This window comes from Pipra filicauda, unplaced genomic scaffold (assembly GCF_003945595.2).
Source record: "Pipra filicauda isolate LSUMZ 115617 unplaced genomic scaffold, ASM394559v2 scaffold18_size4552066_pilon, whole genome shotgun sequence".
NCBI lineage: Eukaryota > Metazoa > Chordata > Aves > Passeriformes > Pipridae > Pipra > Pipra filicauda.
In genome coordinates this window covers 4,518,653-4,545,199 of record NW_024104298.1, presented here as the reverse complement: position 1 = coordinate 4,545,199, position 26,547 = coordinate 4,518,653, and the positions used below count along the sequence as shown (strand labels likewise).

At 48.3% G+C, this 26,547-nt stretch overlaps 1 protein-coding gene and 1 long non-coding RNA gene across 2 annotated transcripts in view; one reads left to right on the top strand and one right to left on the bottom strand.

The window, feature by feature from the left end:
* Positions 1-191: 191 nt before the first annotated feature.
* On the bottom strand, positions 192-8,045 carry LOC113998917. The gene is made up of 2 exons (XR_003544654.2): positions 7,265-8,045; positions 192-6,499 (listed from the first exon to the last, which is right to left on the bottom strand). It is a non-coding gene; the product is annotated as an uncharacterized LOC113998917 (long non-coding RNA).
* Positions 6,232-26,547, top strand: part of PDE9A (phosphodiesterase 9A) — a 50,830-nt gene continuing 30,514 nt past the window's right edge. Inside the window, exons 1-4 of the mRNA XM_027742017.2 lie at positions 6,232-7,309; positions 20,208-20,278; positions 21,817-21,894; positions 22,744-22,787. Of these exons, the coding sequence (XP_027597818.1) occupies positions 7,241-7,309; positions 20,208-20,278; positions 21,817-21,894; positions 22,744-22,787 (262 nt within the window). The 5' untranslated portion in view covers positions 6,232-7,240. The remainder of the gene's footprint in view (positions 7,310-20,207; positions 20,279-21,816; positions 21,895-22,743; positions 22,788-26,547) is intronic.

The window sequence follows — 26,547 nt, the reverse complement described above, 5'->3', positions numbered from 1 at the left end:
ATGCTCTGGAGAGGCCTGTGATGGGTGATTGTCTAGGTAGTGCTCCCAGGAAAAGAAATACTCAGCATAGTTTTGGGAATGGCAAGAATAGTTAAAAATTTGGCCATTTCATGCTGCCTTCAGTGTTCTAGTGGAGCAGATCAGGCACTTCAAGTGCTACAGGAGGCTTTTGACATCTTTTTCACACAGACTCTGTGGGGGTTTTTTTGGCCTCCCCCCCAAAAGCAACTTTTATTGAGAAAATGTGCTTCTGCCTGTAAATGGAAACACCACTGTGCAAACAGAACAAATACAAGAAAATACATACATTATGTAAAAATGTTACGTATTTGAGCAATTATCAAGCTATTTATGAAGACTGGTATTTTAAAAATAATGTTAACATAAAAGGTCCAATTTTTAATGTACTGCAAAGAACCGTTCAAAGTTCCTCTCTGCTGAACCCACCCCCCCCAGGAATTCACGTGGCTCTGCTCTGGTGTTTATGGGATGTGGGTGTGATGCAGTTGAGGTGCAGTTTCCCAACCCCGAGTAGTGAAACGTTTCACAGACGTTCCTGCTGATGTGATGGTGGTTCCTGTTGTGGGAGGGGGTGATCGTCAGCGTGCAGACAAGGAGGCACCCGGGGATGAGTCAGGGATGCAGCAATGATTCCCTCCTGCTCTGCCCGTGTCAGGTCTTTGGCCAAGGCACGAGAGGGACACCCCTGTCCCCCAGGCCCCACATCTGTGGACTGTGAAACAGATTACATCAGGCTGGAACCGGTATTAGCAACCCTTAATCTTCGGGTTAGTCTTCAGTTTGCCAAGACTTCAGGGTGTCTGAGGTCTGCTTGTCAGAGAGATGGAATAGCTGATTTACAGTGAGTCACTGCACAGCCCTGAGCTGCTCAGATGGAAGTCTCCCAAAACAGGCATCTGAAGGAACTTCACTTTCCTGCACCACATAAAATGCCAGGCAGTTTTCTTCAAGTCGAGCCACGTATCCCTTCCCTCCCATTTGGGATCATGGGCTGCAGCCCCCGCTCAGGCTTTCCTGCCAAGAGCAAGAGCCAACCTTGCCCCGTAGGGGGAACTGATTTTTCCACTTCTTGGCTATCATCCCTCTGCATGATCTAGTGGGTGACTCCAGGCACACTTAATTTCATTTATTTTTTTTTCCCCCATCAGCTCTTGAAAATTCCAGTTGGGTCTCCTAATTTCTTCCATAACCTTATGAAAACACAGCTTTCCTAGCTGGGCTTTCCCAGAAGCTCCACTCCAGGGATGCAGGAGGCTCATTAGCAGCTAGTTAGGGGATGTGTGTGTGTGTGTGTGTGTGTGTGTGTGTGTGTGTGTGTAGGTACACTTGGCTCTCTCCAAACTTTAAATGAAGGCCTAGGAACAGAGGCTGGATTGAGAAGATGGGAGTGGAGTGAGAAACAAAGGGAAGAGGTAGAAAATGGAAAGCAGAGAGGGAAGGGAGGCTGAAGATCAAGGAGAGAGGTGGCAGTGGAAGAGAGACCAGCCAAAGCTCTCCGTAGACAGCGAGCAGCACATCACACCATGGCATGGGGCATGGAGATTCCTGAGGTCCTGTGGGCTCCTGGGGGGAGGAAAGGGGTCACCTGGGAGGTGATGCAAAGTGCTCTTAGTGAAATCAGGACACAGGCTGTGCCAAGGACCTGGTGCTGCAGTGAAAGGAAGCACTTGTGGAGGCTGAGCTGCTTCTGCACCCAGCAGGGAAAGGCAATGGGCTTGCACCGCTGGGAGACCCTCAGGAAATCAACCTGGGACCTGCCAGGTATTGTAAGTGCTTCAGAAAAAAGGTTTATTAATAAAGTTTCTAACACGCAGCAAGAGAAAGAAGGGTTTTTTTCCTCAACAGAGAAAAGTCAAGAAATGCCAGATGCTGTATTGGACACGTGCTTTTCTAAAGTGAAATAAAGGGTTGCCCGTGGCTTGAGTCTGCTCTTCTTCTCCAAGCCAGCACTGCACACGTGGACAGGTTTTTGTGAGTCAACAGGGTTTGCTGCACTTTTCCAAGATCTGAGCCTATTAACTGGTACGTCTGAGCATTGAGACATGAGAGAACTACTGGTACCCGAATTTTAACAACAATTGTAAAGAGAATAAAGGCAGCACTGTCACCGAGGTGGCCAACGCTGCCGGATTAGAGAGCAAAGCTGGCTCCTGGGTGAGTAACACGACGTCTCCCGCCCACAGAGCTCCGGACCTGCACCCTGGTGCCCAGACCAGCCGCGTCAGAAGATGTCACAGCTCTTCTGACCCACGTTCCCGGGGGGTTGCCATGGAAACCAGGTGATTGCAGCTGTACTGTGTGAGCTGGGAATGGGGCTGGGGAGAGCAACAAGCCCCAGAAATGGGGCTGGAGCCAAGAGTGATGTGGAGAGCTGAGGTGCTGCGTGGTGAAGGGCCAAACACGGGTTTCCAGGGGCAGATGATATAAAGGTCCATATGGACAAATCATACAAAGGTCTCAAGATTAATAATCACTCGTTCTCTAATTAGCATTCAATATGATCGTTTCCAGGACTGGTCCTGTGGAAACCTGGCAGTGTACAAAAAAAATTGTGCAAAGAAGTGAGCTAAAATTTCCATATGCAGCAAGGAATATTCTTTCCGTCGGCTTATGGAAAGGAGTGAGAGCTGGGCTGGAAAGGTCAGCCATGCTCTGCATGGAGGAGCTCACACTGCCACAGCAAACCTTTAACTGTTAACAGAGAAAACTCCAAGGGCAGTTAATTCCTGCATAAAGTCTGCAGGACTTCAGGTTTGTGGGGGAGAAACATCCAGGAGAAAAAATGGCGAAACACCAAAGATGGTAAAAGGAGGGAGATAAGACTGAGCAAAATAGGAAGAGGAGCTGTGGGAGTGAAGGGGAAACCTTCCCAGCTACAGGGGCAATCCAGTGTTTTGGCAGGTTTGAGGGAGGTAAAGCAGTAGGACAAGGCCCTGTGGGAACGTAGAGATGGACAAACCTGCAGCTGAAGGAGGGGACGTGCAAGAGAAGGAATTAGTGGGCAGAGGAAGCACCTGGAAGGCTGAGATAGGGAGTAGGTAAGGAAAAACATTAATTTAAAAAATTCTCTGTTTTTAATTCTAGGCAGTCTTTGTTGAAAATATATCACTGTCCTTAAAATACCTGGCCTGAGTCACACTCCAGCTGCCCATCACCTCCTAGGACCAGGCTGCACCTTCCCAGTCACAGTGGCTCAGGAGGCATTTCCAAACATAACCTTAGACCCTAATCAGCCCCCTCCAAGGGCACTCAGGTATTTTCTGTGCTTTGCACCAATCCCAGGGTTTTCTCTCCCTGCCCTTCCAGGTGGGGTGAGCTGTTTGGTGCTGTGTCCAGCCCTGCAGCCTCCCAGGGCACAGGGCAGGGGCAGGAAGGGCACCTGGATGCCTCACTTCATCCCTGAGGGCAAGGAGAGTCAGAGCACAGCAGGGACTGAGAGAAGAGGGCTCAGCAATGACATATGGAAGTGCATTTCTCTGAGAAAAACTGAACAGGAGATCTTTCACTGAAAGGTTTAAATTACCTTGCTTTTTTTTCCATATCTCAATCCCTTTGAAGATCACTGCCCGGTACTTCCCAGGTTTGGATGTGCTCACAGCAGGCTGCAAGGGGAAACTAATTTCTTGAGTGCTGCAGGAAAAACAGGTTTTAGAGAGGCTGGGGGAGCCACCTTGTGAGCACAGCGGCTTCAGGACTGGAGAAGCAAGTCTGGGAAACCCCATGCCATGGCTGTAAATAGATGAGTGGGATTGATAGGAATGCTTTGGGGAAATGAAAGATTTGGAGAGGCTATTGCATAAGGATGTTGCTACCTTGAGACATGTCTGATGAGGGCAGATCCTTGGAGGGACTACGAAGGCTGGCAGTCTGTGGTGCTGCCCCACCTCGTCCTCCATGGCTCATTGCCTCTGTCTCTTCTGCATCGTTGCAGCTGCAGGCAGGGATGGGAGGGGACAGGAATGGTGCCATCCCATCCCAGACCCACAGGGAGAGTGGCCTGGCCAGCCCTTTTGATCCCTAAAGCTTTTCCCTCTCCCTTTGAGCAGGGTTTGCAGCACGGGGAGATCTCAACCCACACAAAGCCAGCGTGGGTGCTTTGTGCCTCGACAGCAGCGAGTCTGAGGGCAAACCATGTGTAGTCTGAATATCCTCTGGTTACACCTTGGAAACCCTAATAAAGCTGCCTCTGAACCACAGACATGGAGCGGGCGCCAGGACCGGGAGACAGAGGTGCCTTTTTCAGTCCTTGGGAGTGACATCTGGCTGGGGCACTGCCAGGTCGCTGGGCCAAAGGCTCAAGCCCCACAGCTCTCCAAAAGGCACACCCACTTTCAAGGTCTGAGTGTACAGAGAGGTGTGTGTTGGTCTCAGTAAACAACTTAGCAGGGAAGGCAAAGCAGAGCTGTGCAACCCTTGATGTGCCGCCTGTGGTCGGGGGGAAAACAGCCTGGTGCTGCCCTGGGCTGGGCAAAACACTCCTGTAGGGCAAATGCTGGATAATCGTTTTCTGGCACTGGGTTGCCTGGATTTGGCCCAGCTGATGAACTGTTGAAGGATTTGATAAGATAGAACAATGCTTCCCAATCGTTTCTGCCCCACGCTGCACAGTGTATAAGGAAATAAGGAGATTTGGGAAGGTTAAACCAACTAAAGGCAGGCAGTTATCTCAGGGAACTGCACATCCTCTTTGATGAATACTGTCTTTCAGGCATGGACTTGAACTGTGCCTTCAATTGCATCAGGCTTTTGTTGTAATTTCTGGGAGCTCAGCTTTGGTAGATTCCCTTCTACATGAAAAGTTCTTGAAAAGCGCAATACTCAGCAATTTTACAGCAAAGCAATTTTTCCAACAAATATTAATGTAATTAAGGGGAGATGTGTGTGTGCTGGACCTTAAGGAACACTATTTTAAATACACAGGGAGAGTAGATAGGACAAGAAGGATGGGAAGGCAGGACTGGGATCATCACCTGGATTTCAGAGCCTGTCTTTTTTGCTGGCTGGAGAAGCTGGTTCCTTTTTAAAATAGAAATCAAAAGGTAGATGCTCAGCAGTGTGGGACTGATCATTAGATGTCTCAGTGATGTGTGGTCAAGTCCTTCAATGCACCAGTGACCTTGTCTGACCACTCCAGGAGTGGGTCATCACAGGGGGAGATCTCAGCCCCCTCCTCTACGAGACCAAATGCCCCATGTGCATCTCCCAGTGTGAGTGCTCTGGACGCCTCTTTCTAAATGGCTGCATTTTTGTCATCCTGGCCATCTCCCTCAGGTATCTGCTGCTTGACAAGGTCAACCAAGGCACTCAGGTAAAACAGGATTAAGGCAGAGCAGGGGATGAAGGGATGGGTCACCGAAGTCGTGACCGATGTACAGAAGCAGTGGGGTTGATGTGGAAGGGCTCTTGCAGTGGGAGAAGCTGTGCCCATGTCAGAATAGCCATGGGGATAGCCTATGGAATTATCCAAGGGATTAACCTCCAGGATTATCCAGTTTGCAGGATAGTTTGTGGGATAGGCTGAGAAATAGCCTAGAGGGTAACCTCCAGGACAGCTTATGGCGTGATTCTGTCACGTGCAGGGGCAGGAGTGGGACTTCAATGATCGATGTATGTCCCTTCCAACTCAGAATATTCTGTGATTCTATGGGATAGACTGTAACACCGCCCAGGGAACAGCCTAGCAGGGGCAAAGGATCTCTCCGGGAAGACTTCCAGTGCCAGCTCCAAGCTGTCAGAGGAAGAATGTGAAGCAGAGGCTTGCACTTCCCAAAGGTGTCACCTTGCCACTGGCTCTGAGGGCTTTAGGAGTTCTGCTGGCTTCAGTCTGAAAGGCCAGCCTGGCTCTGCCTCCCAAACGGCTCTGGGACCCGCTCAGCCCCCCAGCCCTCAGGAATCCCTTTCACTCAGAGGCAAAGCCCTGCGTGTTCCGGGGCAGCCGAGGCTGCTCCTGGTGCCTGAGCCTGTGGGTCGGGAGTGTCTCACTCCGGCTACAACAAGGCTTAGGGGTGGGCAGGGTGGGCAGCACCGACCCCGCTGTCCCAAGCCCGGCTCTCCCAGCCTGCAGCACAGAGGGAGGTGGCCGGGAAATGTTCTTGCAGCCCCTCCATCAGAAAACACAGCGAGCTGGCGCTGTTTCCAGGCTTGCAGCCCATCGGGCACCTCTCGCCCTGCGAGGGCGGAGGAACCGCTGCCTCCAAACCTCTCTCCCGTCCGTGACCGAGCATCACCCGCCGCTGCCGCCGCTCCGGCTCCCCCGGGCTCTGCAGCGCAGCACAGCAGATGGCATTCGGCATCCGCTCCGAGAACACACCGTCGGATGCTTTGCTCCCTCCTGCTTCTCGGCTGCGCCTTCTCCCAGGAGATGCCTTTGCCAGGATATTTCACATTCCCTTAAAATAACAAATTCCTTCTCTCCGGGGGTGGCTCGGATGGCGGTGGGCGAGAGCATGGGCTTTGCACTTTCTTCATGCTTCTGGAGCTTACAGGGGGAAAAAAGAAAAAAAAAAAAAAAGCTGCTGCTTTTTCTTTTTGTCCTTGTAATGATGAGAGGAGGGATGTGGGAATGGAGCTGCTGGGTTTGGGCTGAGATGGTCCGAGCCCCAGCTGCTGCGTGTGTCTGAAAGCACTTCCAACACAGGGCACTTCCAGGTGGGACCCTATCACACGGCTTGCAGAGTGCGAGCAGCTCACCAGGAGAGGCACTAATTAATAATTATGGTCCTATTTCATCACAAAATCAAATTACGTCTCTCACCACCCTGATGCAGGAGGGTTTTCCCCCTCCTCAGCCCCCCCCCCCTTCTCCCCCCGAGGGATAAGTGCCACATGGTCTTGTGCATAACAGGAGCTGGTCAGTCCCAGGGGCAGAGACACAATGCCGATGCCCAGCAGCTCTCAGCCCTAAAGCCAGGAGGGGTTGTTGCTATGGGAATGGAACGGGGACTCGCAGAGAGCATCTGGAGCCTGTGTCTTTCCCTGTCCGAAGCAGCTGGATTTGGAGGGAAGCAAAACTAAAAGGAGGTGGCAGAGAGAGACAGAGGCACAGCAAAATGCATGCATGTTAGAGGAGGGACCTTCCCAGAATGAGAGTACAGTGGGATACAGAAGAGCGGGGACACCAAACTGCCAGACAGCGGTGGCTCGGCTTGGTGGGATAAACCTGATTTTCTGCTCCGTTTGACACTGGAAACAAGTCCGGTGAAAGCCCAACAGTAGCAAGATGGGATCTGCCTCCTCAACTTACCGGCCCAAGTGTATTTATTTGGATATTGATGGAAGAATTCAAAAGGTACTTTTGCTGTTTTTCACGAAGTAGCGTCTCCGGACGGCGGCTGCGGGGCTGTGTTCGCTGCACGACTCATTTCTGTGCCGCGACTCAGACGCGCGTTTGCATTGAGCGCCGGTGCGGGCTCCAAATCCCTTTCTAAGGGGAAAGGGGGGGGGGAATCTTGAGTGCCTTCTGCTTTGTACACGGATGTTTATTTAAAGGGGAAGGGGAGGCTGGCAGCAGGGGAGGGCTAGGCGCTGCCAGCACTAACTCGCTGCCAGCTCTCCCTGCCGGCGTTGGGGATCCTGGGGTTTCGCATCCCTGCTTCCTCTCCCGGAGCCGCGTCGCGACGTGTTTACAAAGTTTCGCCTGCGGCGAGGCTTTCCCCGCAGGCAGTGGGAGCCGGGAAAGCACCGATTCCTTTGGACACTGCCTTCCCAGAGGGTTTTGGCGATGGGTATTTTCCCAGGGCAGCGCCGAAGGGCAGGCGGTGCCCGGCGGTGGTGCCGCCGCATCGCCGGGGGGCTGCGGGGTCCCCGCCGCCTCTGCCGAGTTGTTCGTGAAATGCCGATAAAGCGTTAATTAAAACTTTCCCCTGCCATTCGCCTGCCTTGTTTGGTTAACCACGCTTCACAGCGCAGGGGGAACTGCGGGAGAAAATGTGTTCTGGCTAAAAAGGGAGAGCTCGCACGCTGCCGGGCTGGCGGCCCACTGCTTTTAAAGAGAGACAATCCGCCGCGTTTGTGCGAGTCTTTTTTTCCTTTTTTTCTTTTCTTTTTTTTTTTTTGTCAGCAATTCTTTGGCCACAAACCAAGTGCCTTTTCTGTAGCAGAGAGCTGCTGCGAGGCTCCCAGAGCAAGTAAACTCTGACTTGCAAAATGCAAATCTCTCGTCTTCCTGCTCTAAATTTTCATTTCATCCATCCTCGCCCTTAGTTTCTCCTTTAAAAAGAAACAGCGAAGATGCCCTTTCTCTTCCCTCCCCTTTGCTGTGCGAGTGACCACAGAAGTGACTAAATAGCCGATACTCACAGTCCCATCCCACCACGCACGTCTCCGTTGCCTACAGTCACTGCCCTGGAGACCCAACGCGACCGCCAAAGTCGTGTCCTCAGGAACAAGACCTTGGAGAATCCAAATCTGTGCCAGATTTCCCAGAGAACGCTGCTCCTCTTCATCTGTTTTAGACGTGCCCCTCTTCCTCTGTCTTCTTGTGCCACCGCGGGCTCGTCGGCTCTGCTGAGCTGAGGGCACTGATTCTCTTTTGCCGGGGCTTAATTAATTGTTTGCCTGACAGCCCCCCGAAGCAAGGGTTGTATGGAGCTCCCTGGTACCTGTACAGTTCAGTACAAAAACGTTTCCACATTTTGAAAGAGTGCTGAGCGTTTCCATAGATATCAGTAAAGCACATTGTCATCTATACTGGCTTAAAAAGAAAACAATGCAGCATTTCTCAAGGCAGCCTCTGGAGAGTACTTTTGACACTAAAAACACAGAAGAGGCACAGTCACGTGAGCAAGCAAATACAAACTCAGGCGGTATTAAGGGGGTTTAAGCTCGATAAACGTTATCTGTTTCTTTTGTCAGATGTAAAATTCCATCTGTGCAGTGTTTGGAAGGATTCCTGAAGTAAAAGTGCTGTGTAAATGGGGTTCACCCAGCGGTAAGCAGGGCATATCTCAGATTCTCCTGCCTCCTCAGTAACAACATCATTAGAAAGAAGCAGAAGGGAAAAAAAAAAAAAGGCAACAGCCCTTAATCTTCCAAGGAATGCAGCATTGGAGGCTTCTAAAGGGAACTCGTTAAATCAATGCTAAGCTACTTGTCAACCAGTAACAGTGGTATGAGCTTCATTATAACAGCACTTGTTGAGTTTGAAAAGGCTCAGCTCCAACTTGCAACTGGCCTGCTGGTCTCACAGTCGTGCAATAGAGGTGGGCACTCGTTGTCGTGGCAATTACTCACAGGCAGTGTTGTGTTTCCGTGGCCTCATCCTGAATTTCTACCTGTGCTGCTGACTTTGGGAGGAGCTGTTTCACCTCGGCACGGGGGTAAATGAAGGGACAAACACGGCTCAGAGAGCCACACGCTGCCTCCCCCGGGGACCCGAGTGTTGCAGAGGAGCCCTTTGAAAGCGCTCTGCACCGGGAGTGTGGAATTAAGCTAAGTGGGTTTGTGTGTTGGCAGGTCCACAGGGGCACAGCAGGGAGGGCAGAGGGACGAAGGGATTACGAAAGAAGAGTTTGCTGGCTTTGAAATCCTTCCCAGGAGTTAGGAGAGCCAAGAGGCACCATCAGCAGGGGTTGAAGGCAGGACCACACCAAGGCCAGCATGTCCCAGAGGAAGAGCTGAGGTCCATATCTGCAAGGCCAGTGCCAGTAGCCTCCTGAGGGAGGACGGTGGGAGGCTGGGAGGAGAAGGAATTCCAGCCCACTGCTGCTGTGCATCACTCCTACATCACGCTGCGAAATTCTAGCCCTTACCTCCACAATTCCCTCAGCTCCCACCCTCTCCCCTTGTCCCCATCCTTCCTATGCCCGCAATGGCTGCCAGTTGTTTGTCACAGTTTGGTAAGCTGGCCTTTCAGAGACATGACCAAAAATGGCCTTCACCAAAGCTGACCACAGGGATGGGCTCTCCAGGGGGCAGAGCTGACTGAACATCTCTCTGTTCTGGGGTACCAAGGGCTCTGCCCTGGGAGGGACCTGAGGTGACCCACCCCAGCCCAGCTGACACCACCCATGGTACCCCCACAGGCACCTGATCTCGAGATCCCCAAAAGGGTGGCTTCGAGCTCTGCCCTGGTCAAGGGGCAGGGCATGAGGTTCTCCTATGGGAGAAGTAGAGCCAAATGTAGTAGGAAGTGGAGGGGATGGCCATGCCAGGGCCGTGGGAGTGGGAAGATCAATGTCTTTGTGATGTTACAGCTGCACACCAAACCAGGGCTCTGCACAGTCAGGCTTCAAAGAGGTCACTCATTCTCAGAGCTGAATGAAAAATGAAATTACAGCATAATTCATTTCCCATCCAGCACCTACATAAGGGGATGCACACCTGGGGGAAACAAGTGCCGCTCAGGTTATTTATTTTTTAAAGGATCCTCTCTCCCAGAGACAGGTAGCAGTTCATTACCTGCCTGCCTGGACACACACGTGCCCCTGGGGTTGAGCACACAGGGAAACACATCCATGTCCCAGCCCTGCCACAGCCTGGCCTGCTGCTGGGTGAAGGAGAAGACAGCAGGACAAGGGGAAGCCATGGCTGTATTTCATATAGGATGAGGTGATCTCAACACACCACCATGGGCTGGGATTTCTCGTGGTTCCTGGAGTGCCACTAGATGGGGTCAAGCATCCAAACCCCCAACCTCAGTCGAGAGGTGAGGTTTGCTCTGCCAAACTTAAGCTGGATCTGGAGTTTTATTTTCCTTCATAGTGTTATTATTAACCCTTTGGCTGCGTTTTTTAAGAAAAATTTCTATTGATTCTGTTTTGAATTAAAAATCCACCATCAAGGAAACGTTCCCCAGCTCATACCCAATCTTTTTTTCCATGAAGAAACTACTGGGAACATTTTCTCTTGACCTTTGAGATTTAAATGGTAGCAGAGCTGAACCAGCCAGTGGCCTTATTCTCAGCTGGGTGGCTTCCTGGCTCTCCTTTTCAAATGTCACAGGGTAGTGGCTTTGCTTACAGAGTTGCAAGGAGTTCCTCTGAGAAAAATGCTTAATTCAAGAGGATTTCTGTTTCCAGTGACTTAATCAACATCATATTTGTATCAAGCATGGAAAATCAGAGGGGTACAGAGCCTGAACTAACCGGAAAAAAAGAAAAGGACCGCCGCCTTTGTCAAGGATTCCATGAAATCACTCAGTGTGGTATTTTCCGTTTCTTCAGAAAGCAAGTAAAGAATTCTAGAGTCATTTTTCTGGTTTACTGAGTCATTCCGGATGTTTAACAGAGAAATTACCTTCTTTTTCTTTCGCAAAGGAATTTATTGAGTTCAGGCTTTCTGGGTGCCTACTGAACTGAGCCATCCACGTCCACTGTTCCTCTTGGAACACAAGGAACAGGACAAGGCTCAGGCAGCATTTTGGTGCCGTGGCCATCGCATCGATGCCAGGATATCAGCGCCCAGGAATCTTTCCTGTCATGTGAGCTTTTCTTTTGAGTTAGAGCAGCAGCATCTGTGGTATAAAAGCCCAGACTCCAGCAAACCCAACAGATTTTTCCAAAGCTCACCATGCTATTTTTAACACACCAAACTGGATTCAGATTGAAAACAAATCACAGAAGAAAAATAATAATGTGACGGTCCCCTCAAGGCGATGAAATATTTTTGCATCCTGATGACTCTCTCAGCACATGGACCCCACCCCTGGTCTTTTTGGACTGATGATTTGGGGGAACACCCTTTCATCTGCCAGCCATCCAAAGGGTGCACAGGGGAGTGTTCATGGGCAATCAGGACATGGACACACTTCTGGGTTCTGCTCTGTCCTGCTGGTTTTCACAAGTTTGTCTCATGCAGTGACAAGTTGGTCCCAAATCCTACTTTAGCACAGTGAGACATAAGTATGTTTCTGTGTGATCAAGGCCACTTGCTTGCTGCTGGAAAGTCTCTGTGGGTGTGGAGGGTGCCAGGTAGCACAGACTGAGTCTGGCCACTGGTCTTGGCTAACCTTGGCTTTCTGATTTTAGCAGGCCCTGGTGAATTCAAGGGGCCTGCTGGATGTTCTTGTTGTAAAAGAGCAGGAAATGAACAGCAGGTTCCTAAAATTCCGACACATTACAGCACACAAACATTTTAAGGAGTAAAAATGGCTTAAATTTTTTTTAAAAACTGAAAGATAATGTCATACTTGGGGCCTGTCTCTCCCCTACTCCCCCATCTCTTTCCTCCCCAGCGAGGGCGTCTCAAAGCATTTGGGGGAACAAAACATAATCCCAGCACAGCTCCATAATTCCAGGGTAGCTCCATAATTCTTCCATACCCATCACCCAGAAAGGCTTGTTTGCTGCTGTTTATCTCTCTAAAGTCACACTCAGTCTAACATAATTATTACAGTTTATGTTCACACTGGTCAAGACAAAGGGTAAGTTTGAGACTTTACTTGTAGGTGACTCTGCCCATGAGTTTGGACAAGCCAACCATAGCAACTTATGCTCCTCATATATAACTCTTCTGGCTCAGTACAAACAAGAGAAAACCATTCTGTTTCTCTCACCTTTCTCATGAACTTAATTCTATAGCTGAAAGTTGGCCTTTCACTGGTCTCTCTCCATACCTGCTTTTCCTTACTCTGTAAACTAACATTACCCTTCTAACAGTCCTACATTATCAAGCACATTGCAATGTCAGACTTTAATTATGAGAGAAGTTTTGAAACAAGCAGCCTAGCCTCACTCACATTTAGTGAGAACATTTGGTGCTGAAGCGTCTTTATTATCCAGTTTACAAAACATTTCAAGGTTAATGCATTCATGTGCTGCAGGGTTAATTGCACTTAGTATTCCATTAGCAGCAAATCTGTGCCCTTTTTATGTTGAGAAAAAAAACAGAGTATAGACATTTGTGTTATTTGTCAAAGTCTGAAATACTTTTATTAAATACTTTCGTTTCTGCTGCAGAAAATAAGAAACTTTCAGCTCGGCCCCTCACAATCAGCGCTGCTGGTTCCTGGTTATATTCTGCCATTAGTTATTAGTACTGAATATTAGCAATATGTCACTTACTATAGTCAGTAGGTTGCACAAGTCTCTGTTAAATGTAACCCTCATGAGCCATGAGCCCCAATGACCCTAAAAAGTAATGAGATCCTTCATTGCCCATAGTGAAAAAGCCAACCTCTGCCACGCTGTCCCTTTCCATGGTGTCCAAAATTGTCCTGGGGTCACACATATATGAGTGTATCGTAGACAACTTTCCTTTCCTAGAAAGAGAAAAGCCTCTTTTCCCATATCTCTCTGTTCAGGGATGTTACAGGAAAGGGAATTGTGACTTACCACATGCCACATGCCTCGGGATCCTGGTATGTCAGCTCTGTCTGGCAGCTCCTGTTTCTTATTTTAGGGTGATGCATATAATTAGGAAACTAGTGGGATTCACCCCAGTTATCCATGAGCCACAGTCATCTCAAAGTTAGTGCTGACTGCTCCAAACAAGTCACGCGGGGTGCCCTGCAGTCACAGGGGAGGTGGGTGGTGTCACCAGGGGATGATACATCCTATCTTAGGAGTGGGATTTGGAGACATGTGGGCTAATTTACCGTTTGGAAGTCATCCTCTTTCTCTGCTGGCAAGAGAAGGAGTCTAGCAGAGAGACACACAGCAGAGAGACATAGCAGAGATGCTGCACTTGTAGACAGGTAAAGTTACGTCACATGAACCCCCCCCCCCGAACATTCCACTTGGGTGTCGTGCTGAAATGAACGTTGTCGAGCCGTGTCCCTGCCCAAAGGTAAGTGTGAATCAGCAGGATCACAGAGCTCCATCTGTGGAAAGCAGAACATCTACCACGTTTCTCCTCCTCTGGCAGAAGTGGCGTCTGAGGCGCCCGCGGAACTTCTCGTTTTTGCTCACACTCCCAGCTGAGGGCTCTCATGTTTTCTCCCCCACACATGTACATGCACACATGCACCGATTTCTCTGTTCTTCTCTTGCAGAAGCTACCACTGCATCAAACAGATGGTGATTCTGGCAGACTATTTTTAATACCGCCCAACATTCGAAGCTCGGATAAATGAGTGGTTTTCTGAGTGTCAGCTCTTAATTAGTGCAAGAAATAGAAGAGAGACTGATAATTTGGGTATAGTTGGGCTCATGTTATGTTTGTATCTGAATTCAAAGAATTCAGAAACCTGGAAGATGTTTAGATATGGGATTTTAGGTAAGGGTTCTGGTGGATATTGGGGACTATAACTGATAGGTCATTTATCGATATTTTTTGAGGAAGACCTATTTTCTTACATATCTAGAACTATGAATTCCTTCCAGTGATTCTTACAGAGTGGTATCTAAAACTTCTGTATCCTGCTTTGGTTTGATGTGGACCACTGGAGAGACAGGGAAAAATCACAATGAAAAATTTCACATCAGCCTTTTGCCTTTGCAGTTCATAAATCCTGCATGAAAGCTGCTCTTACAGAACCAGCAGCAATTTTCACAGCCCATGCAAGATACATAACTGAGTTTTACCAGAATCTTTTCTGACACGCTATCCCCCAATCTCGTTAGTGAAAGATTATAATTTAGATTGTTTCAACTCTGCAGTTTCAGCCCTGACTCTGAACTTTGCTCATTGAGCTGAATGAAAGACATCACCAAGTGCTCAAATCTTGAACACAGCAGGTTGAGACCAGAAAAAATAAGTAGAACTGGAAACTGAGGACACTCTGGCTTCAAAAATATTTCTGCATTATTTATTTAGGAATTTTACTAGGGTAAAAAAAATCAAACAGGAGTTAAATTTTTGGAACAAAACACAATTACTGACAAGAGATCAGAACATGATAACATTGTGGACAGGGTTTGCTGTTTACAGAGAGGATTAGCTGTTCTGAGGATCAAATATAGAACAGAAATTGGATTTGTAAGCTGTGTTTTTACCCATCCTATCTGAAAGCAAAATACAGCGTGATTAGTTGTAAACTGCAGGGTATGTGCACAATGGTCCCTTAGTAATACCTCCATCACAGTCCTTAATCTGAACTGCCTCTTTGAGTGGGAAAGCCAGCCAGAGTACTAAGGCTCTTAATCCCTACTCTGACCGAGAGGGGTTTTCAAATCCTCCTAGAGCAGAGGTGGATACTATGGATTAAGAGACAATGGCTCCTTATTTCAGAAGAAAAATGTTTCAAAAAATGCAGAACTGTCTCCAGGAAGGAAACCAGTCCCACAGAAGTGAGCTCCAGGCCAGGGACCAGGCATCCCCATCGAGCCACGCTGTCCTACTTTGCAGTCACTGCATGCTTCATCAAAATATTATTTCCACTCCAAAAAGCCTCAGTTATTATTCATTCTGCTTTTCCCCCATTTGCGTCATGTTACGTTCCAAGGCAGACAGGCAGCATTCCCCACTTAAATCAAAGGGCTGATCCTCAGTCTTGATGGAGACTTACTGAAAAAAAACAAGCTAAACATTCAGAGAGGACTAGTTTTCCTATCATTTTTTTTTCTACACGTGGTAGAATCATAGCATGGTTTGGGTTGGAAGGGACCTTTAAAAGTCATCTAGTTCAACCCCCTGCAATGAGCAGGGACTTCTCCAGCTGCATCAGGTTCCTCAGAGTCCCACCAGACCTGGCCTTGAATGTTTTCAGGGATGGGGCGTCCACCATCTCAGGAGTTTTGCTAACAGTAACAAGGACTGAACTGTGGTATCGTGGCAACTCTCAAACAGGGGAAACAAATTGTTTGCAGATGCTGCATCACTTTTGAGGAATATGTTCTTTTCCTCCTGGCACGAATCCAAGGGAAATGCAATTAACAGGGTTTATATGTGGCTGATTTTCTTCGTGGCATTTAGTCATCAATCTGCAGGCTGAAGCACAGGCCTCTGTTTCCCTTTCCCAGGCAGTGTATCACTGCTGTGACTCTGCTTAGACATGATTTTGGCTCTGCCTTTGCTTTCAGAAATGACAGTGGCAGCTGAGTGTCTTGTGTTGACTGGTCTTGCAGCAGACTCTCGTACCACCAGGCAATGTGGTCTGTGTTCACTCTTTTTCCTAGGAGGTGAGTCAGGAGGTTCATCCCTGGCTTTTTTGGGCTGTGCTGACCTGCGCTTTTTTGATGTGTATTATGAGGAAACCCGGAATTTCCTTATAGGAAACCCTTTACCTGCATGATCTTAGCTCACTGCCACAGCTGTAGAAACTGCTGTAGTCTCCTGTCTTTGGCCTCTGTTATGCTCCATAGCAAGGTCTCAGTCCTGTCCTAAGCAGGGATACCTTCCAGCACCAGGCACTAATGCAGGGAATGAGGTGCTGTGAGACACCTTTCAGAAGTGGCTTCTCACCCAGCATAGGAGCAGGGTCCTAAGCAAGACCATGACTATGGGTCAGAGACAGCTGACACAGATCTGAAGGCAGATGAAGTTCCTCAGTGCTGACTGTGGGTCTGGATCAGACCCACAGAGAGAAACATGTCATCACAGAGACCCAGCCTGAACAGGAATGGCTTTAGGACACCTGCCAGAGCAAGGACATCTTCACAGGACTGGGTGAGATGCTCTCCTCAGCAGCTTGTGCCAACAGGGCTGCCTGTCCTCAAAGCTGCAGGTCAGCCATCTGCAGGCCACGGGACAAACCACGTGTCCCAGACGGCTGAAATGTGGCCAAGTGTCCCTGCGTTGCCTTGGTGCTGCTGATGTGCCTGCAATGATAATGGACTCCAGGCAAATAGGATTCCTATACTGTGCTGGAGCCATCAATAGTACACGGTACTGCCCTCCCATCTCTCTAAAATACGTCCCAATTGTATTCCATCAGCACAACTGGCATTGACTTTGTTGGGAACACGAGCCTGCGGACAATAACAGGGACAATTGCATATTGCTGGGAAACATCTGAGGCTGGCTGCTGTGTTTTAGAACAGAAGGGAGATGACCAGAAAAGCTCAGCAGGCTGCAATAGAAGAAAATTTTAAATAGCATGAGCTTTTTGATTAAAAAACCAGCCAGCTGAGGACAACCATCCCGAGATGGGTATCAAAGTGCAGTGGGTGATTCACAAATCCATTTGTAGCAAACTTCAGTAAAAGTGTCAAGTATGGAAAGCTAAAAATCATGTATGGAGATAGCTCGTGATCTAGTATCACAGTCTTTGTTTTGCTTCCCACTCTTTCACTACTACATGGAGTAAAAGGAAACATCAAAATTCATCCTCAGTGCACTGAAAGCTCCTACTGCTTTCTATGCATCAGGTCAGGCCAGCTTTCTTACCTTTAATGTTTCATCTTCTCTTGTCTGTCCTGGTCAATAATAATTGATTTCCAGGATAAGGAACCTCAATACCTGAAATAGCACTCCTGCCACATCACAAGCCTTTACCTTCTGTTCAGCTGCAATTACCATTATCTGCTCAGTTACTGCATGTACCAGTTGTTGTTCTCTCCAATATTCTGTCAGCCAGTTTTAGCAGCTATCAGGCTGGCAGGATGCTGTGTTCTGCTAGAGCTGGATTTCAGCCCTATCTGAGCTTGATTGGCAATGTTTTATTGCTTTGATTGCTGCTGTAGTTTAATAACCAAGGGTCAATCACTGGGTAACATAGACTTTTAAAACACACCCATTTCTCCAGCAGCAGTTACTACCTACCTCAGCAATCAAGTGCCTTCATGTTTCATAGAGATTCTACCTGGAGTAATCTCATCTGGGTCAGAAAACAGGGAATGTGGGTCACAGAAGACCCTGGAAGTGACCTCTATCATCCTCTTCCCTACCACAAAACCCCTGGTGCTTCATTCAAGAGTAGGAGGGCTCCTCACACCAGTGAAAACTGAGGGCTGAAGCTTTGCTGAAGTGTCAGTGCATTTCCAGGACTAACCAGCCTGGCGAAATCCTGCCATGTTGTCCCAGCTCTCCCGGTACTTCAGGCTTGTGATGCCCCAAGCTCTGAGTAGGCATTAGCAGCCCCTCACTGGCAGAGCATCCTGTGGACTCTCCCATGGCTTTCCCACTGCCAGTGGCAGAGGTCTGATCCTCACCGTGTGACCCCTCCAGGTGAGCGATTTTCCCCGGTGTCCGAAAGGCACCTCAGACAAGGCACATTCCTACAATTTAGGAATTAAAGCACTCGAAGGCCAAGGCTGCTGGAGTGAGGTTGCAGGCTTAATTACCTCCTGGCACCTACACCTTTTGGGAGAGTCTTTAATTAGATGGTGACGTGTTATTTTTCCAGCATGATCCTGAATTTACAGAGCCTGCCCAATCCAGGGAGAGCGGCCACAGCCCCCCACTGCAGGCAGCCCTCCTTCCTGCAGACCCTGCCTCCTCCTCCCAGCAGTCATCCCAGGTGACACATTCCTCCTTTTCTGGGTCACCAGCCTAGAGGCTGATCTGTGGGTATGCACATCCCTCCTGTCTGTGTTGGTTGGCAATAGAAACCTTGAGAATATGGGATACTACGGGTGGTTCTGGAGGGTGGAAAATCACATTTCCAGCAAGGCACCTGCAAGGAGAGGAGATTTTTGACCTTGATCTCCCTGTGCCTCAGATCTCATCTGCAAAATACCACTTTTTTTGCTCCTCCTGAGTTTTGCCATTAGGCCTCCACAGGTCCCTTTGAGCTGCTGCATCCTGAACCCTGAACAGTTCCAGATCCCTGAACTGTGTCACTCTTTCTTCTTGTGGGATGTGAGAGGGAAGCTGCCCCTCCCCACACCACTGCTGCCCCACTGCAAGCCCCTGTAGCAATCCCATTAACTCCAGTAGCCCCCAGACAAACCATCCCCACTGCTCTCTGCTGTTCCTGGCTCTAGGAAGGTGGGCTGGACCCAGCTGCAATGAGGCACTTCATTTCCACAGCAAGTTCAAAACCTCCATCATAGTCACTCATGCAGTGAGTTTTCTCTGAGAGAAGAGACCCAACAATGGCAGAAGCATTTGAACTCAATCCTATTTTCTTATGTCTACAGTTTCTTTTTATTCCACCCACACTTGCTTTTTCCACTGCTGGTACTTTCTGATGGCTACTTTTCCCCCAATATTTCCACTAGGAACAAGACTTTTGATTTAGAGCACTGAAAGATTTGATAGTGCAATGTGTACCCACAGGGGGCACATGAGTTTGGAGTGAAAGCAACCTCAGGGACCTCAGTCAGTGGAACTCAGACATCCTATAACCATGTATTTATTGGAACAGGAGACTCCTCATGCAGGGAGTGCTGCTGTTGAGTTCTTGAGAGTTTTCTTTCAGAGGCAGCATGCTGTCTGTGAATCCAAAGAGAATCAAATTAGGACTCCCGGGTTCCATTTCTGGCCTGCCACTTAGCCATGGTAAGGTACTGGGCAAGTCATTTAAAGTAAATAAACTTCAGATTATAGAGCTGAAACACTGCACGTGGGTGTAGTGAGGCCAATGAAAAGTACTACAGTGATATTATTAAGGTGCTTTCTGCACCCCAGGTACAAAAGAGTTTCTCAAACAGGGAGGGCCATCACCCAGATGTCCTGATGGACACAGGAATCTTGGGAAAAATGGTAGCATTGGAATGGGTCACTGAAGGCCGTGTCTCAGTGGAATCAGGGGGATGTTGTACTCCTTAGATGCACTGCTCAAAGAGTCTTCTCTGCATAGGGGCTGCCTGGTGTGTGTGGAAGGGTGGGGCTATGAAAAGGTGTTTGGGGAGGTGGGAAGGTAAGAGTGGCAAATTTTGTAATTCCAGATCTGAGCTCTGACCTAGCAGCAGGAACAACAAAACCCGACAGTCAGCAGGAAATTTGGCACGGGCTGGGGGGAAGAACCCACTGCTCAGTTTACAGCTAGCATATGCTGGTATAGTCCAAAGCAGTGCCCTTTTCTAACATCCAAGGCCCTCCCCGAATCTGGGCTCTTTTATTCCTAAATCTGGGCTCTTACATCCTAAAATTTACAGTTATTATCACCCTGCAGCAGTACTGCACTATCAGAAACCTTTTGCTCTCAGTTCACTACTCATTATTCATTCAATAGTTCATTATTGCTCTACTTCTGAACAGCAATTAGGTCGCCAGGGCTTTGCTTGCTTTATCAAAATAGACACAGGTATTAAGCAGGAGTAGAGAAATAGTCCAGCTCACAGGCCAAATCAGATAATTGAAATTACAGAATGTGCCTTAAAATTAGCCAAGTTCACGCCTGAATAGAGTTCATATCTCACTGGGAACTAATCGTCCTTTCTCTTCATCTTCCTTTTTCCCCCTGCTGCTGTCCCGTTTGGAAGGTGATCTTTAGTAAATACTGCAACTCCAAAGATATCATGGACCTCTTCTGCATTGCAACAGGGTTACCAAGGTGGGTCTGACTTTTCATTTGTGACATTCATTTCACTTCTGTTTCTTTACTTCTGGGAACGATTTAAAGATAGGCCCCAAATGATTTATTTAGCTGCTATTCAGGCTTCTCTCTCCTTCCAGTCTACTGCAAGAAGAAACTGGGACAGTCCAGAGCTGGAAGAGTGTAGAAGCTCTGGCAGGGCATTGAGCCACTTCAGTGCTGGCTGTGCCTGAGGAACAGAATGGAACAGAGTAGAACAGAGGAGATCTAAATCTAAAATAATAAAACCAAGTGCAGAAGCCCAGCCCTGAGTACACACAGGCTCTGTACACCTCTGCCAGTTATACCTCAGCACTACATTTTTGCCCATATTGAGTGAAATGCAGCCATATGTTTAGAGCCCATTTTTTAGGGCAAAATTTGGGGCCAACGAGAACCATTGCCACTAGGTGATAAACTTTCTATTTAGATGTAGTACTATCTAATCACAGGTATGGGGTAGTCAAAGGCAAAGTACCCCAGCAGAACCATTTTATTGAACATAAATATCCACATATCCATTGCCCAGGGCAAGTATTTCCTAATTTATGTTGTCCATGTATCCCTCCCTCCTGTAGGGTTTGTTTCTCTTACCTTCAGCCTAGAGAGCAGCATCCAGCTGAGACCTCTGCGTTGAGAGGGATCCAGGATCATGTGTGGTTGTGTGTCAGTGGTGGAGGGTGGCACAGTGTAATATCCATTCCTTTCTGCACCACCTGTCCAGGGCAGTGGAGCAGGAGTAGGGAAGCCCCCTAGTCACCTCTAGAATCATGGGTTTATTGCATGACTCCATCTCTGAGGATTTAAAGATAAAATTGTCTGTATTGACTCAGAATTTGCATAAGTTGCTGGGCAGAATTAATGCCCTTTGCTGATTATTCTGACTGTTTCCTCCCATTTGACATTAAAGAGGTTAATAACTCTCATTTGCCTATCATGTCAAATATTTCCACTCCATCACCCAGGAATCTTTGTTTAGCAGTTTTAGTTATTCATGATCAGGGTGTTCACTGCATATTTGGCATTTTATTTTCACTAGAAGGTTTCCAAAGGACTGTGCATTTTCAATCAGGCTCCTGGAGCCAAAGTAAACCTGCAAGGTTTACATCTGAGTCTATGAGATCACACTTAGCACAGTATTGAAAAACAACAACCAAGACCTCATATGTTTTGTTTGTTTTGGTAAAATCATTTGTACGATATGAGTCAATACAGAGCTGCTGAGTCAATGTATCAAAAAACTCAGCTTTTTCACAGAAATGATTAGTCAATGAGTCAACTGAATAAATGAGTTAGCAGGGAGAGAAGTCTGCTCTGAGATCAAAGATGGTCATGCTTTATATTTTACCAGAAACACTTCTGGTAATTGAAGCAGTTGAAGCATCAAGCCTGCCCTGTCTTGTGCTTTGACCCTTTCTGCACTGAGGTAACACAGGTCCCAGATAATTCCAGGCCAGGGAGAGGATTTCATCAGGCATTTCTAGGTCAAATAATCCTCTTTGGGACACGCTTTTCAGGAACACAACCATCTCCCTTTTGACGGCGGACAACTGCATGGTGTCCATCGATCCGACCATGCCTGCAAACACAGAGAGGTAAATCCTGCTCCACCTGCTCTACAAAACCAGGGCCAAACCCAAGGGAAGGGGGGTGGTCGCCTGCCTTTTGTGTGCAGTGGGAAGTGAGCAACTCCCTGGAGGGAGGGGGATGACAGAAGGAAATGCTTGCTGGCCTATAACCCCAATGCCTGCTGGTTTTGAAGGGTTTTACTTGTTTTTAAAGCAGGAGTATTTGAGGATAAAATACCGCTTTCGAGTAATTAATGTTGAACATCTGTTGCCATCCCTCCCTGTTTGCTGTCAAGGCTCTGAGCTCCTTTGTTCCCCCACTCCTTATTGCTCTGCTAGGACGCAATCAGGAGGCTACTTGAAAAGCGAAGTCCAAGTCTTTGATGAGTTTAGGTCTCTCCCATGCTGGTTTTGGCCCTTCCCGTCTCCAGATCCCTTTCTCTTTTTCCTCTTTGGTTTCCTGTTGCTTGTCCAGCCTGGCACTTTCCGTTTCACACTGACTGCTGGCAGTTACTCCTTCATTACTTATTTCATTATTGTTTATCACTGCCATTACTCTCACTGATACCCTGTGGTGGAGCCCCAGCAACTGGGAGGGAGCTGCATCACAGGACAATGTGTGAAGACAGAGCAAAAAGATGATCCCCACCACTGGAGCTCCCTTCTGACCTACCAAATTTTCTCACCATCTCAGTCCACAAGATGTCAAGGCTTGCCAAAGAGGAGGCATTTTTGCCGTGTTTGTTGCATGGCAGTACAGCACAATAAGGTTCCCTCTGTCTCTAGTAAATCAGAGGGTCGTGGGTCCAGAAAAATGCCCGAAATACAAACTGCATTTTGAGTGTTGCTAACATCAACCCTCTCTGACTCTTCCAGGTCTCCATACAAAGTGATACCTGTTGGCACTGAGCAGCTCTCAGGTAAAACAACCCTTTTGTACTTAATTTACTACCGCTGAATTTGTGAACATTTGTATGTGGAAATTATGTGGCTATGATGGAAGAAAGAAAGGTGATGTTGTCATGGTTGTGGCTACAGCAGAATAAAGGTTGTTTGATCACAGTGTTCTGGAGGGAAGCTTTAAAAATGTCCCTAGATTTCAAAGAATTTGAGGGTGAGGTGAATGGCTGAGGTCCAGGGGACTTTCCCCATGCCTCGTCCTGGTCTGACTCAGCACTCCTGATGCCCTTGGAAAAGTCTTGCACAGAGCAGTGGGGTTTTTTTAGGCAACACAGGCAATATGTGAAAGCCTGTCCTGCAGTGTTTTGTGAAACTTATTCATCTCTCAGCAAAGCTCTGCTGGAAAACTGAGCAAAACATTTGAGCCCCATGTTATTTCCAAATGGGTGAGGAGAGAACATAATTTCTGCTGTGGGCATGGTAGCTCTAACTGTGATAAATATTTAAACACACCTGACAAGATTAAAGAAGGCCTGGGTGAAAGAACACATCTGGAACACATTCCTCATCCACAGCACTGTTGTACTCCACAGACAGGACTGAAATGGTGCCAGTGTCATGCTCAGCCCTGTAGCTCTCAGACACTGGAGCAGAACATTTGCTTGGGGCAATTCCTGTCGAGCATCTGGCTCGTGGTTTTGCTCATCTGTGCAGATGCAGTATCTTCTGTCACTCACATCAATGCAGCCTGAGCAGGAGCCTGAGCCTGTGCACTGTGGAGCTACAGGGAATAGCTGCTGAGGCAGAGACTGCAGGAGGATAGGAGATGTCAGCTGGGGACACTGTTTGGAGCACTAAAATGGGAAGATAGGAGAGACAAAGGGCAAGAGGTTAAGATTATCTTGGAAACACAGAGTGCACAGAAAGACCAAGAGTGAGACAGAAAGCCTGGGGCTGGAAAAAGCATCTTGCAGGAACGGGTGAGTCTGTTGGGACAGGAGTGATGCAGTTTTGCTGGTCCCACCTCATCATCCTCCTTACTCTCACTGCAAGTCCCACCCCTTGTTCTTGCTTAGGTTCCTGTATTATGTAAGAAAATGCCTCACAGCACTGTCTTCTTTTAGATGGGGAGGCACAGGGAACCAAAGCCACTCCATGAGGCATCCACTGTGGCAGAAACATCTGTAGGGAAAAAGGCAGAGCAAGGCGGTGTAGGAGGATGTGGGGGAGACAGGGAGGCAACAGCAGGGAGCCTGTGCATGCAGAGGACAAAGGCAAATGGAGAGCAAAAAGAACAAAGGGGCTATGAAACAGGGAAGATCTTAACCACAGTTAAGATTTGTAACAAGCCATGAGCAGTGGTTGCCGCTCCTGCCAGAAGGAGGTAGTCAAAGCCAAGGGACACACATGGCTGCCAAGGGAAAAGAAGGTGTCTCCTGAGCTATTTCCTTGTGACAAACTGCTGGAACAGCATCACTCTTCTGGTCCAGGAGTGCAGTATCTGCATTATCAGATCAGAAAAGGTGGGGTGGAGCATGTGCACACCCTGTGTGCCAGCTGGTGTGGGTAACCTGTAGCCATTTGCCCCAAGACAAAGACCAGCAAATGGGGCCAGCATGGCTCTACCAGGGAATGCCACTGTGTCATACCAGCTGGGAAGCTGATTGAAGGGCTTTCTAGAAAATCTACCTCTTTTTTTTTTATTCCCCAAACACGAAGCTAACCGTATATTTTTACAAGACTGTGTATAACTTTTCGCACTCTCCCAAGGCCCTCATTCTTCATCCCCAGCTGACAGCACATGGCTCTGCTTTGTGCAGAACATAGCTCACTGTGTCAGCGAGATCTCTCTTCCCTCCCTGCATTTTATAAAACAAGGATTTCCAAAGATCTAAGCTGCAAAGGGCAAGAAAAATTCTGGCCGCAGGTTGCCAAAACATAAGACAGAGTCTGCTGTGGAAAGGGGGTGAAAGTTGAACTGAGTGTGATGGAGCTAATGTTCCTTGGTATCTGTTTCTCTTTCACATGGGTTGTCATTAATCTTAAGCATTCCTGACATTTTGCTGAGAGTAGGAAGAATAAAAAAACCCAGCTCTGTTCTAGTCTTTACTTCTTAAACAACTCTGCCTGTGTGATTCTGCTTCCCAAAGCAACTCATCCAAATACATGCCAAAAAGGGGATCATCCCAATTTTCACAGCAGTGGGAGGCAATGCACCTCTTTTCATCAGTCTCCCAGGCAGCTGGAGAAGAATGACACACACTTCAACAGAACAAAGACTGTAAAAGGTGGGACTGGAAAATATGATCCTTCGGGAGGAAAATATAAGCAGTGGCTTTTATCCAGCAGAGGAGATATCCACCAGAGTCCTGCTAAGAAACTGTTCTTCATTTCCTGGCCACAGTCACGGGAGACCGTTGGAAATAAAAAAATTATTATTCCAGTGAGGGTTGGATACAGTGGTTGTATCAGGGGTCAGCTGTCTGCAAGGCAAAGGCAAAGGCTGAGCTGCTCTGAGCCTGTGGGACTGTCGTGTCACGTGTTGTCCCTCCTCTTGTGGCCCTGGACCAGAAGGCACATGGCTGTCCAAGCAGAGCATCAACCCCCCAGTGCCAAACCCTTCCTTCTCTCTGGGGTGTTAAAACTCCCAAGCCCATTGAGCTGGCATCCTCTCCCTCCCGACAGCAGAAGGGCTCTGGTCTGTGTCCTCGTGGCGGAACTGGCTCAAAACTCACAAACAAATGGCTATGTTGTCACTCCAATTAGCAGGATTCAGGCACTCTGCAATATTGATGGAGATGACAATTAAATGAACAAATCCTACTAGCAGTACGCTCTTGAGAAATAAAATTGGACTCTGTCGTGTTTCTGATAGTGCAGAGAAAGGAGCTATTGTGGAAGATCAAGTGAGTCTCATCTGCTGCAGGAAAACCTGCACAGGGACTTTCCTACTGCTCCAAAGTTAGGGCAGCAAAGCACTCGGGCGGCTGAACAAATCATTAAAGATCTCACCAGGGATGCGACCTGAAAGAGCACAAGATGTGCTGAGTTATCCCAAGTTCTCTCTGCACCTCTGTCTCCAGCTTATTCTGGTGGATCCTTCAAAACAAGCATCCCCCTATCCCTGGGGAAATGAGTGAGCAAACCCAAGAGAGCAGTGCCTGACTGGGGTGGAGGCCAGCACGTGGGAAGGGCTCCCCACCTGCCCCTCCATGCTCAGCAGCCCAGTGACAGGATCCTGGCCATGTATCAGAGCCACATCACCAGCCTGAGGCCATAGGCAGAGCCTTCACCTCCCACTCCACTTACTGCTCAGTTATTTGCCTTTTCAGCTTATGTGCTCTCTAGGACCTGCACAGAGGGTCTCTCCCCAGGAATATTGGCTTGCAGTGGGAGAAACAGCACAACCAAGACCTGTGTAGCTGCCTGCTAGAGGGCCCAGGTCTGAACTGGTGCTAACCCTGCCTTGCCCACCACTACTGAGCCCACCAGTGACTGCACCAGAGATCTGCAGGGGCTGCTTTTCCCCCCTGTATGATTAAATACACAAGATCTTGTGCAGATTGCTGCTGGTGAAGAGGCAGAAGCTTGTCACTGTGTCTAAATCTTCTTATTCTGGAACATCTCTGTTCTCCTTTTGGAGGCTTATTCACACTTGCAGCTCAGGCAAGACCAAAGAGGCAGAGACTGTGAGACCAAAATCCTCCTCCTGTCTGCTGCTCCTTGCATGCATCTCCCACATGGATGCCTGCATTGGGACGAGGCCAGCTGCTTCAGGAT